The following is a 12,663-nucleotide window of genomic DNA, read 5'->3' as shown; positions in this document are numbered from 1 at the left end:
TCCTGAAGAAAGAAAGGTGAATCTGAAAAGTCTTTGTGTGTTAGAGATCAGATACCCCTTTAGCATGTCTGTGTATAGAAAACACAAGCCGTTAGGGGCATAGTAGCTTTCACACCTATATGTGTGAAGAATTAACAGCTCCAAGAGATAAGATTTCCTAATTTAGCTGGAGGCATGATGGAATGTAGTGAATAGATCAAGTTCACAGAGGACCTGACATTTAAACTGAATTTGAGGATTAAATAGAAAACTAGCAGGTTGAAAAGGTTGAAGAAATAGCTCTATTTATGTGCTCAACCATAGGCAATTGGACAAAGTGAATAGGAGTTTAGAATACTGAGATCAGTTCCTAACCACCCAAGAAATCTGCATCAACATGTGAAAGGTCACTTCAATAGCACAGGTTGAGGTGGGTTCCCAAGACTCTTGCCTTTGCATTTAATCCTAACTACTCAGGAGGCTGAGATCTGAGGATCAAGGATTATGGTGTGAAACCAGTCTGTGAAGGAATGCCTGTGAAATTCTTATCTAAAATTAACTACTAAAATAATAGCAGAAGTAGAGCTGTGGCTCTTGTGTTTTAGAGCACCAGCCTTGATCAAAGAAGCTCAGGGACAGACCGTGAGTCCAAACTCCATGACAGGCACATGCAAAACAAACCACAACAACCAAAATAACCAGCACAGGTCATAGAAAAATGTATTTTTTCTTACAGGGGCTCTTCTACCTTTTTACATCTGTTTCTTTGCAATGCTTTTCCTTTAGGCTTATTTCCCTGTCCCAGTGGTCCAATAAAAATCAAAAGATAAAAGGCTCCAAGAACTGCAGTTCTAGTAAATCGCATTTCTCTACTGTGTGTTTTTCTCTATGACAGAAACTGAGGATATTAAGGATTGAATCTAAACAAGAGTTAGGATGGTGGATTTTATAGAAGAAGAAAACACAGAAACCAAGCTAAAGCACAAAAGAGCATATTAAAGATCAAAATGATCTTACCTAGAACTCCTATAAATACTGTGTGGCCCTGATGAAAGTACTTAAACGGAAGAGGTGGACAGAGCTCCTACATTCTGAGAAGCTGATAGTATAGAAATTTGTACTTATCACTCAAATATTTATGAAGTCTTTCTGAGAAATAATTTTGTAAAAATATTTTTCAAGGAAGCAACTTGTTAACTTCATTAAAACCAAAACATACATCACAGAACAAAGGCTAATGCAGCACAACGGGCATTGTGCACTATCACTGGACACAGATTTAACTTTAAAGATTAAATACACATCTTCTTTCTAACAATTACTGTAATATAAGCAAATAGGAAAATGTTGTGAGGACAGTGTGAAAGACATCAATGTCTATGTCATATTAATAAAAATAAAGTTCTAACACATTTAAATTAAGCAGTATAATTTAATTAATATTCACATATGACTTAGACATAAAGATTTTTTAAAAATCCCGTTTCAGTGGAGGCAGTAAATTTCTATGTCATTGGATTGACCCAAAGGCGGACAACTAAAGGGCTAATTAAAGGATAAGCATTAGAAAAAATAATACTCTACCCAACAACTCCAGCTTCATAAACCTATGTTCTGAAAGTCCTTTCTCGCTGTGATTTTATTTCTTACTGTTTGGAGATAGTCCAGGTACTTAAAAGGCAGAAGCAGGATATAAAGGAAGGTCAGAGTGCTGTTCTTGTTAGCCATGGATTGTGTCATGAGTGGTCGAGATGAGTCAGTGCTTTGTGACTCTGTTGAATGAGGGGAAATTGTCCCCAGTCCTTGAACAATATGAGGTACCAAGCACATTCCCATTACATAACCCCGCTTTCTCAATATTAAATAGATATTAAGTGCAATAATTAGTGTTTACTAAATAGAGATGAAAATGGAAAGCATGAAGTACTAATAGACGTTATGCCTATTCTTACTTGTATTTTTCACAATTATAAATTGCTTCCCATTTGCATACATATAAAAATGATGACTTATTATTATAGAAGCTTTATAAGGCAAATTTTTGTACCATTAGTAATTTTCAAGGATAATCACTTAATTATAAATATTTTAATTTGGCTTTTATTAATGATAGAAAACATAACTTTGTGACATAATTCCAGATCGTTACCTGTAATGAGTCTGAATTCTTTTGTGACTTATTTAATTAGATAATTATGTCCCCTCACCTTACTTTCAAAACCCTTTCCTACTTTCAAATGCACATAATAAATTTAGCAAGGATTAAGAAAGGATAAAATATTCTTGGGTTACTAGCAAAGAGAGGCTCAAGGCTTAGGAGAATTTGCCTATGTAGGTCTGTTAACCTCATTGTCAGGAAATTAACATTAATTTTCCCAGTAGCACTGTAATTTAGAATCCCCAAAGATTTTACTTATTAATAGGAAATGGTGCTAACTAAAGGTTCAGGAAACAGGCTGTGTAGTCTCACATACCTTTGCATCATGTATTAGTGGCGTGACCTCAGTCTCCTCATCAGTTAACTCAGATTCTGAATAGTTCCTGCCTCATAAGGCTGCTGAGAGATTAAATTAGACATGCAGGTAAATTACTTAGCACAGAGCTTAGATAAAAAGAATCCAAGGAATGGTAGCTATCCATCTGTATATTATAAATAAAGTTTATAAAGTATAGGCTTTGGATACATTCAAAGGTGGCTTAAATTTGATGTATGAAATAGACATGATACTTTGAAATGAATAATATATTGAACAAAAGGCCACCTTTGTATAATAAATGTACCCTTGAAAGTTCAGAACTGTTTACCCTCCATGGCATTTCCATTAACCAGAATGAAAAGATGTTTACACTCTTTTTTGATGAATTAGTATAAATCAGGACTTTATTATGTGTGATTAGAATTTTTACAAAACCTGCTTTGATTGTGGATTCCAAGACAGGATTGTCAAATTATTCTTTCTAGATGGACCATTAAGTAGACCTTAATTAAGTTCACTTTGTACTTCATTGAAAGCATTAGGAAATGTATCTCTAGATTTTTCCAGTTATCCATATGTCCAGGACACCTTCTGGAGCTTGTGCAAGTAATGAAATGACAAATATGTCAGTATGTCTTGAATGGTTCAACTACGTTTTTAGAGTGGAAAAATTCTAATGTTTTGTATTTACTTAAGAATGACTTCCCTTTAATATAATATGAAACTAACATTTTTTTATAAAAGCTATAGAGGAGTTAAAATGAAACTATGTTGCCAACAATGAAAACTCTTTATTTTTTTTTCTCAAAATACCCCAAATTTTTCTCATTTTATCTCACATGTGCACAAAACCTAGGCCTTCATGTGATTTTCTGTTTTTCTTTCTTTTTTCCTTTCCAAAATGTACATAGGAAGATGATCTGACAATTTCCCTTTTGTAGACATGAAAATAAGTGACTGAAGATGTTGAAAGAACTATCAGATTGCTTTCTTGTTTTGGTATATTACAAGAGATCAAATCTCCCTTCTTCCACATCTTAACAAAGCAATGCTGGTGATACTGACTTCTCTGTGTGTTTGTTGTAAGTTCTTCACAGTTGGGTAATGTCAGGGTGTATCAAGATTTAAGTATTTGAAGATTTAAGTCAGGATGCAGACTTAGAATATTACTTTGGATCTAGTGAAAACTTGATGCTATTCTGTCTAAGTTTAACTGTAAACTGGATGAATCTATTTACTTGGCCCTTTTCCTTGGGCTTGAACTCAGCTCTTAAGAACTGTTACAGAGCTTTTTGTTCAAGGCTAGGGATCCATCAGTCATAGCTCTACTTTGGTTTTTTGGTGGTTAAGTAGACACAAGAGTTTTATGGATTGGGTTTGTTTTGAATTTTAACATGCTCTATCATCTCATCTCCGCCTCCTGAATATCTAGGATTGCCTGTGTGAAGCACTAGTGCCTGATAGATAGCACTATGATTTATATTTCTAGACACAAAAATTAAGTCTATTAATCAAATATTTGTTTAAAATTTATAGAAAATAAATATGAAAACATGGAAATTTTAAAAATACAAAGAAGATAATCTTCTCTTTCTTGTTTATTTCAATAGTCATTCCGGAGTTTGTAACACAAGTGAATGTCGCTTTGGAAGCCTTAAGCAAGAATTCATTGAATGTGTTTGATGATAATCAATTTGTAGACATCTCCAAGAAGATCTATGATACTGTTCATGATATCAGATGTTCAGTCATGATGATTCGGGTAAGTTTGCTTTACATTTTCTTGAATTATTTCCACATTCTTCTCCATCTGGAATGCCTGTAATGATAGCAAGGAATGCTTTATTTCTATGCGGTAATGCCAATGCTGGAATCCATCAGAGCTTCAGAAATTCATATGCATCCCTACAGTCAGATCTACTGTCACAAACTACACCTTAATGTGTGTGGTTGGCTATAACTTACACAAATGAGCACATTAAATGTAGCAAGTGCAGAAAGGATAGGATTCTGGTGTGCAGGTGTCTCATAGCATGGTCATGAGCCATTGAAATGGACACAAGAAATCTGCTTACCCTCTTCTAACAAATGGGACCTATCTTTCTCATCACCATACTAGAATTCATTAAAAACTGAGTTAGGGAAGGCATTTCTAAAATTATACTTGTCCATCCTGAATCACAGACTCGGAGATTGTTCTGTAGCAAATCTTAAAGCTGCTAGAGCACCAAATGACTGAACTTGCCCAGCAAGGGATTGTGGCTAAGAAAAGACACATTCCAAAGAGGTGAATTGTACCATTTGTTGTGAGTATATTGTACATTAAGAGCCCATGATTGTTTTCAGCGAACTATTAATGCATTTTTAATGTTGCTAAAATCGCAAGTGATTTCTTCAGAAAATGCAGAGGTATCTTACTGTAAGGTGCACTCATCTTGAGGTAATCCTAAGGTAAGGATTTGTGCTTTCAGTAGTCTAGTTAGGAGCAAGTCCTACTACAGAAGTGACACCAGGATGGGAAGAAAGCCAATAATGAACCACTGCAGGTAACCAGGTCTTGAAAGTACTGCAGAACACACTGTGGAATTATTCCACCTGAGGTGAACGAAATCCAAAGATTTATCCTCCTATTCATCCTTGGTTAAATGTTCCCCTCAGAGCTGTCACCTGGGCCACATGCTCAGAGCCCATCAAGCTCTTTTGAGATCAAAGAAAGCCACCCTCAGGCAGGGTGGCAGGTGCTTGCAGTGGAAAGATTTGGGAGGCCTGGTGTGTCTAATTTCTAAGTACAAATTGGCTTTGCCTTCAAAGCTTCTGGATTTAACAGTTAGCAAGCCTATGAGACAAAAGTAGAAATGCTAAGATAGTGTGTGGGTAATGCATCAACAGTGTTTGGGAGGGCTAGATGTCACAGGTTTCCTAAGCCATCTATAAAAATGGGGTCACTTGTGGACTTTTTAAAGTAAAGGGCCAACAGACATCAGGAGCCTCACAGGACAGATGAGAGAAACTGCAAGAGACAGGCTAATGATGTCAAGTTTACAGATCAAGCATTTTAGGGTTTGGGACAATCTGAATGCAAACCCAATGATAAATGTCAGAGAGAATATGAAGATGTGAATGGACAGTTCCATGCTTTTAATTGAATTTATAATTGCTCTGGTGATGCTGAGAAAATAATACTATCTTTCTAATTTTGCGTTTGATATTTCTCTGGGCTGGTGACATCTGTCATGATACTTTGTTGCAACTGGCTGTTTCAGTTCCCATCAATCTGGAGTCTGAATAGCTAATGCTCTACAGGGTGGCTAATCTGTGATGTTCAGAAGGTTAGATGTAGTCAATGCAATTTTTTACTCCATTTTTTCACTTCCTATTTTGACTTACAATGGCATTGTTATAATCTATCATAAATTGAGTAAAATCAGCAGCAATGAGAGAGACAAATTTATATTAAAGCATATTTTTAAATGATAGCTATATCAGAACAACAAAGAAACCTTACCAAATATTATTTTTATTTTGGTTTTGCTCTTCTAATGGTTTTTATGCCTTACCTGTATGATATAGTGAATTAGTAATAACCCCAAGCTGAGAAGGTAGGTGGATCCAGGAAGGAACAAAAAATACATGAAGAAGATATATGAACTGCAGGAAATGGTAAGCTTCTATCTCTGGCTAGTTATTTGAGAAGATATATCAGCAAAAGTGTATATAGATGCCAGGATGGACAATATTTTATTTCTGATAAAGTTGTCTAACTAATGCAGGAAAATTATACCATACTTTTTTGGGCTCCAATATTGGAATTCATATTATCAAGATGGCTTACATATAGCAAATCAAATTAGCTTGTCATTATTTCTGCAAAATCTTCACCTGCAGCAGTCTGCTGCAGGGCTGGAGAATAATTTATTGTAATTGTTAATAGTCTTAAAGGGCAGTAATTTTTCTCCCTAGTCATTTCTTATTCAAGGGAAATACTTGTTTCTGTTAACTTTTATCTCATGGGATTAATTTCGTATTTTATGTTCTTTCCTAGTGCTTATTTAATTTTTCAACATGATTTTCGAAAGAGACTAGCAAAAAACTATTCTAATTAGGGTCTGTCTGTGGTCAAATGAAATAGACTTGTTCTTATGTATTGTTTCTACAACAATTAGAACTGACATTTGTTTTTTTTCTTCCTCCTTAAAACACTGGACAAATTGGGTTAAGAACAATTTATTTTTATTTTCATCATCCTGCCATTACATATGTATTTATTTGCCATTTTTATGTGTTAAGATCAGTTCTAAATTCTAATTCTGTTAAACTGCTTTGTGTTTCAGGGCCTTGTGACTCTGAAGGAGGGGTTCTACCACTTGAGCCACACCCTCAGTACTGTGTGCTTTCATTATTTATCAGTTAGGGTTGTACACTTTTTATGAAGTGGACCGTCTTGAACTCTGATCCTTTTCATTGTCTTCTGAGTTGCTGGGTTTACAGGACTGAAACGCTATGCTATGCCTGGCCTCCTCACCTCTGATTGCATTCTTTGATAGATCATTCTAAAACAGCATCAGTTAGAAACCTGAGATATAGTGCTTACATATTTTTTTTTAATCTATGATTGCTAATTAAGATGTTCATATAGTCACTTGTATCAGATTGCGGTTTCCACTAGAGGGCTCTGGTTAAGAGCCGTTCATGGTTAAGATCTCCTGGAATCTAGTGCTAAATCTAGCTAGCATGTCCACAAGCATATGATTTGAAAGAGTGTTTTAAAATTTTTATTCCCTATGAGGGAGAGTTGAGATTTTTAAAATGGGTATCATTGTGGTTTTGTTTTGTTTTGTTTTTTTGGCCAGTCCTGGGCCTTGAACTCAGGGCCTGAGCACTGTCCCTGGCTTCTTTTTGCTCAAGGCTAGCACTGCCACTTGAGCCACAGCGCCACTTCTGGCCGTTTTCTGTATATGTGGTGCTGGGGAATCGAACCCAGGGCTGCATGTATACAAGGCAAGCACTCTTGCCACTAGGCCATATCCCCAGCCCCGGGTGTCATTGTTTAGATACACTTTATTGTCACAAAAGATAAAAAAGTAGATAAAAATGAAGATGTTGTACTTGAAATGATGGAAGAAAGGAAGAAGAAGAATAATGTCTGCCCATCTATCCCTGCACCCCAGCCCTGGGCAATCTCGAAGGGAATGTACTAGAAACTCCTTGGAGGAAAGTCTGAACACAGAAGTGTTCTTTGATTCAGGTAGAGGAAAATATACATTCTTCCAGATCGCCCCTTTATCACAGAAGATAACAGAGTTGCTCTGCTGTCATATTTTCTTTACAATGTCAAATTTAATGCTGGCCCATCCTGTGACCTTAGAACTGTAAAGCATTTATGCTTTTATGCTTTCTTCAAGGTATCTAAATAGCACATCTATTTAAACAACAGGTTTATAATGATGCAACTTCAGGGAAAGCCAGTCTGGCTCCTGAGATCGTCTGTCAATGTAACCGAAACCTGTGTTCGAGTGTTCTTCAGTGCCCTCAAGGCAACAAAATGGCAGCTTGAGACCCAGAATGTCATATATTATAGTTTTATAAAATTTTCATATGCCCACCTGTGCTCTGTATCATGATCAGTTTTTGTGCTACTAGTTAGACTGTTGGAGATGGGTTTGAAAGTTCCCAAGTAAATACTGAAATATTTGATAATCTAGTGGATTCAGTGTGTGGACATCTATAAGACAGTAAAACCTATTAGTAATCTTATGGCAGAGAGATATTTCATTTGCATTCCATATGTACGGACAAATGGAACATTTATAGAGTCCATATAATATAATGATTAAGAACAGAGCAAGGAAACTCACTTGCCCCCAGTTTCCTTCTTTGTAAGATAGAATTGATAGTAATCCCACTTCGACATGTTATTATACTGATAAAATGAGCTAGTTGATAGGAAATGGTTAATGGTATTTTTGTCAATATAGAATTAGTATTATTTTAATATAGAATGTTAATATAGTACTTAACTAGATTTTGCTTATTTTTTATCATTTAAAATGATTTTTTGTCTTTCTCGTGTGATAGCTAGGTATGTAAAACTGTTATCCTAGCATTTTTTTTCTTATTTATTGTTAAAGTGATGTCCAGAGAGGTTACGGTTTCATACGTTAGGCCTGGGGTACATTTCTTGTACTGTTTGTTACCTCCTCCCTCATTCCTCCCTCCCCCCTCCCCCTTTGTTCAGTTGGTTTACACCAAACAGGTTTTGCAAGTATTGCTTTTGGAGTCATTTGTCTTTTTATTCTTTGTCTCTATTTTGATATTCCCTTTCACTTTCCTAGTTGTAATACCAGTACATACAGTACCCAGTGTACTCAGATGAGATACAGTGATAGTGTGGGTACATTTTTAGGAATGTTCACGATAGACATTGTAGAAATATGCTCTTATGCAAAATGAAGGCAATAGTCAAATAATAACTTGAAGCGAAGTCCTAAGCAGAAAGTATGTTCATTGATGAGGTTTTGCTTATTAAGAAGATACACTTAGGCTAGTCACATGTTTAAATTACAGATAATTGTTAGTTTATGCTAGCATTATAATTCTATATATCCCCTCCGTTGCCCTCCCCTCTCCTCAGCCTCACACATGCTAAGCATGCACTCTATCACAGACCACACCTCCAGCCCAGGCATACATTTTGGATATGTTCATCTACTCAGTGAATGTTAATTTTTTTAATTTATTTTTTTATTGTCAAAGTAATATACAGTGGGGTTACAGTTACATATGTAAGGCAGTGAGTACATTTCTTATCAAACTTTTTACCTCCTTCATTTTTTCTCCCATCTTCCACCCTCCCCAGTTCCCTCCCCCTTTCACCTGAGATGAACAGTTGGTTTACAGCATATTGTCTTGTAAGTATTGCTGTTGCATTGGGTCACCTTTTATCATTTATCTCTCCATTTTGGTGTTCCCCTCCCTACTTCTGATAAATGTACTTACAATATACCCAGTTTACCAAAGTCAGTTACAGTGACAATGGCTAAAGGCATGAGGAAGAAAGTCAAAAAGTAAAAGGCACAATTTCATAGGGTACATTGGAAATAACAACAAGATAAACCACTTATTTCCAAATGTTATAGTTCTTTTCACTTAGAATCATCTTATATGATCATATATACATTGCTATTGAGCTATTGTGCTCTTCTGCTAGCACTATTCTAGACAAGTACTAATTGTTTCCAAATAGTGAAACCATAGAGTTTATGCTTATTTGGATCTGGCTCACTTCACTTAATAATGATTTTTTCCCCCCAAGTCTCTCCATTTCCTCATGAATGGGGCTAAGTCATTCCATCTAATAGATTCATAGAATTCCATTGTGTATACGTACCACATTTTCTTGATCCATTCATCTACTGAGATTAATTTTTTCATATATATTACATAAATATGTATATATATATATATATATACACACATATTTACCAACAGTAAATTACAAAGGACAATTAGCAAATATTAGAACTTTGGAACTTTAGTAATCACATAACTTCTAGACAAAATAATTATAATTCAGTTCATACATATCCACATTTTAGTCTCTACAAACTGCAGTAATAGCAGAAGTAAAAATTGTGTTGCTAGACAAATAAGGGATCCTAAGGTACTACGGGCATTACAAATGCTTAAAAATTATGCAAAGAAAATTATATAAAAACTAGTATCATAACAGATTTTTTTTCTTTTAACTAATTAATTTTTATTTTATTGTACAGAGGGGTTACAGTTATATAACTAAGGTAAATGAGTACATTTCTTGTTGAACACTGTTACCTCTCCCTCATTTTCTCCCACTTTCCCTCCCCAACTCCCCCCCACCCTAAGTTCATTTCCAATGTAGTGTCTTGTTGCTGTTGCATTGGTTCACCCTTTGTCCTTTGTGATTTTTATATAGTAAATTTTTCTATGTGGCAGACTTGTTGACTGAGTCATACATTGCCATATCTCAGTATTAAAATTTGTATGAAATAAAATTTGTATCAAAAAATGTGGTGTAAACCAACCGAACAAATCATGGTGGGAGAGGAAAGGGGGGAGGAGGGAGGGAGGAATGAGGAAGGAGGTAACAAACAGTACAAGAAATGTACCCAAGGCCTAATGTATGAAACTGTAACCTCTCTGTACATCACTTTGACAAAAAATAAAAAAAAAATTTAAATGATGTCCTAACCAAAGCAAACAAAGCAGTTTCCTAAACAGAAAAACAACAACATCAACAACAAAACACTTTATTTGGAAACCGGCAAATGCAAATGGAATTTGATCTGTCACTATTGCTACATCTGGTTTGCTTGCTTGAGGTTAATTTTTTAAGGAAATAAAATCAAGTTTAAAAATTATGTAACCCTCTGGGTGCCAGTGGCTCATTCTTGTAATTCTAGCTACTGAGGATCATGGTTCAAAGCCTATCTGGGCAGAAAAGTCTGTGAGACTCTTATCTCCAATAAACTACTCAAAAAAGCTAGAAGTGGCACTGTGTCTCAAGTTGTAGAGTGCTCAGCTTGAGCAAAACTCAGGGACAGCACCCAGGCCCAGAGTTCAATCCTCAGAACCACTAAAAAAAAAAAAAACCCAATTTGTATAAAGTGTTTTTACACAAATCATTCTCACAGCTTCTAGACTAGGATGCAGTTCAGAACACATTCATCTTACATAGATATAAAAAGCCCTGTGTGTGATTATAGTATAGATTCAGAAATGGGCAGATGTATGTTTTTACCTGAAATGACACATTGTTTCTTGAGATTATTTGGGCCATCATAATTTCTTTTAACCTGTTCCCTTTTCCTTTGCACAACTGTCTTTTAAGTGCATGGTTTCAAGAAAATCTTTTTGTTTTTATTGCTTCTGTATGTAACTGTCATCTCTGCTTTACCAGTTGTCAATCACTAACAATGTAGCATGCTGTCTCCTACAATCAGAAGTTTTTGGAATTAAGACTGGTAATGGTAAAATGGTTAAAGAATATTGTGTAATGTGGAATGATGTGATGAGTTCCAATCCCAATACTGCATGATACTATTTATGTTGTTACCTTGAATGCTGTCATTATTTTCTTCCCTGGAGAGGAAAATGGAAACATATTGCTGAATTCCTTCTTTCTGATATCATTACACTTAAAGGATGAAGCTTTGCTTTTTAGAACAGAGAAGAGAAAAAAAAGCATATGTACTGGAAAGAAGTGCAAATTATACATGAGATGAACAATGAACAAGTACAATGAAACTCAAGTCCATATATCTACATAGTATCATTTAACAATCATCTTTTAAAAATGCCTTGTGTAATAGCATCAAAATTAATATAATAAATTTAGTGATATATTAAAGTACATGTAAAAGCCATATTCTGAAAATTTACAGAGGATTTTTAAGAAAAATTAAAAACACTTAAACATACTGATTACTCATATTTCTATACTGGAAGACAGTATACTTATGACATCAGTCAAATCCAAATGGATTTATAGATTTAGTGTTCTCTTCAGAAAATTTCAGAGGATTTTTTATGAAAGTTAAGCATCTGAGTTAGTCACATAAGTGTATGTGTTTGTCAAAACTTATCAACCATTATAAATAAAATAATATCTAAAGTAGATGTAAAAATATAATTTATAGTATTCTATCTGGCAGCTATTTCTGTAGAAAAAGCTGGTTTTAATTAATATCATATAAAACAATGCTAATATGAGCTACTTAAAGCTTCCTTGAATTATTAAATTCTAAAATGTCACTTATTAACTTCTGACATGCGAAAGACATAGTTACTTCCTAATTTTAGTGTCTATAAAGGAAATTTTATTGAAATGTGGCTATAGACATTGGTTCAAATCCTTGGTGGTGCAATGATTATGTGGAAGGTTGTAACAGAAACCTCCTGGCTCTTAGGGTCTAAAGTGTTTATGTTCATTTCCTTGCACACAGCTAACTTAACATTGTCCAGGGGCTCTGTTCTAACATTCTGATGGCAGTAAGTGGCTTCTGCAACAATCTAATTTTCTCTTATATTAATTGTTCTTCACAAAACCAATTGTCCAAATATTTGATTATTCACATTTTCTTTTCTGTAACTTTCTTTAGTTGTGTAACCATACACGATCTCTGTTAATCCTTTATCTCTAGAATAAATTCTCAGACCCCTTCTGTTTTTC

At 35.0% G+C, this 12,663-nt stretch overlaps 1 protein-coding gene across 1 annotated transcript in view; it reads left to right on the top strand.

Annotated features, from left to right (window-relative positions):
* Ctnna3 (catenin alpha 3) overlaps positions 1 to 12,663 on the top strand; it is a 1,259,651-nt gene that overhangs the window by 1,011,945 nt on the left and 235,043 nt on the right. Inside the window, exon 13 of the mRNA XM_048338867.1 lies at positions 4,067 to 4,218. Within this exon, the coding sequence (XP_048194824.1) occupies positions 4,067 to 4,218 (152 nt within the window). The remainder of the gene's footprint in view (positions 1 to 4,066; positions 4,219 to 12,663) is intronic.

This window comes from Perognathus longimembris, chromosome 2, assembly GCF_023159225.1.
Source record: "Perognathus longimembris pacificus isolate PPM17 chromosome 2, ASM2315922v1, whole genome shotgun sequence".
Lineage (NCBI taxonomy): Eukaryota > Metazoa > Chordata > Mammalia > Rodentia > Heteromyidae > Perognathus > Perognathus longimembris.
The sequence above is the reverse complement of the archived record's forward strand: the minus strand, read 5'-3'. Positions and strand labels throughout refer to the sequence as shown.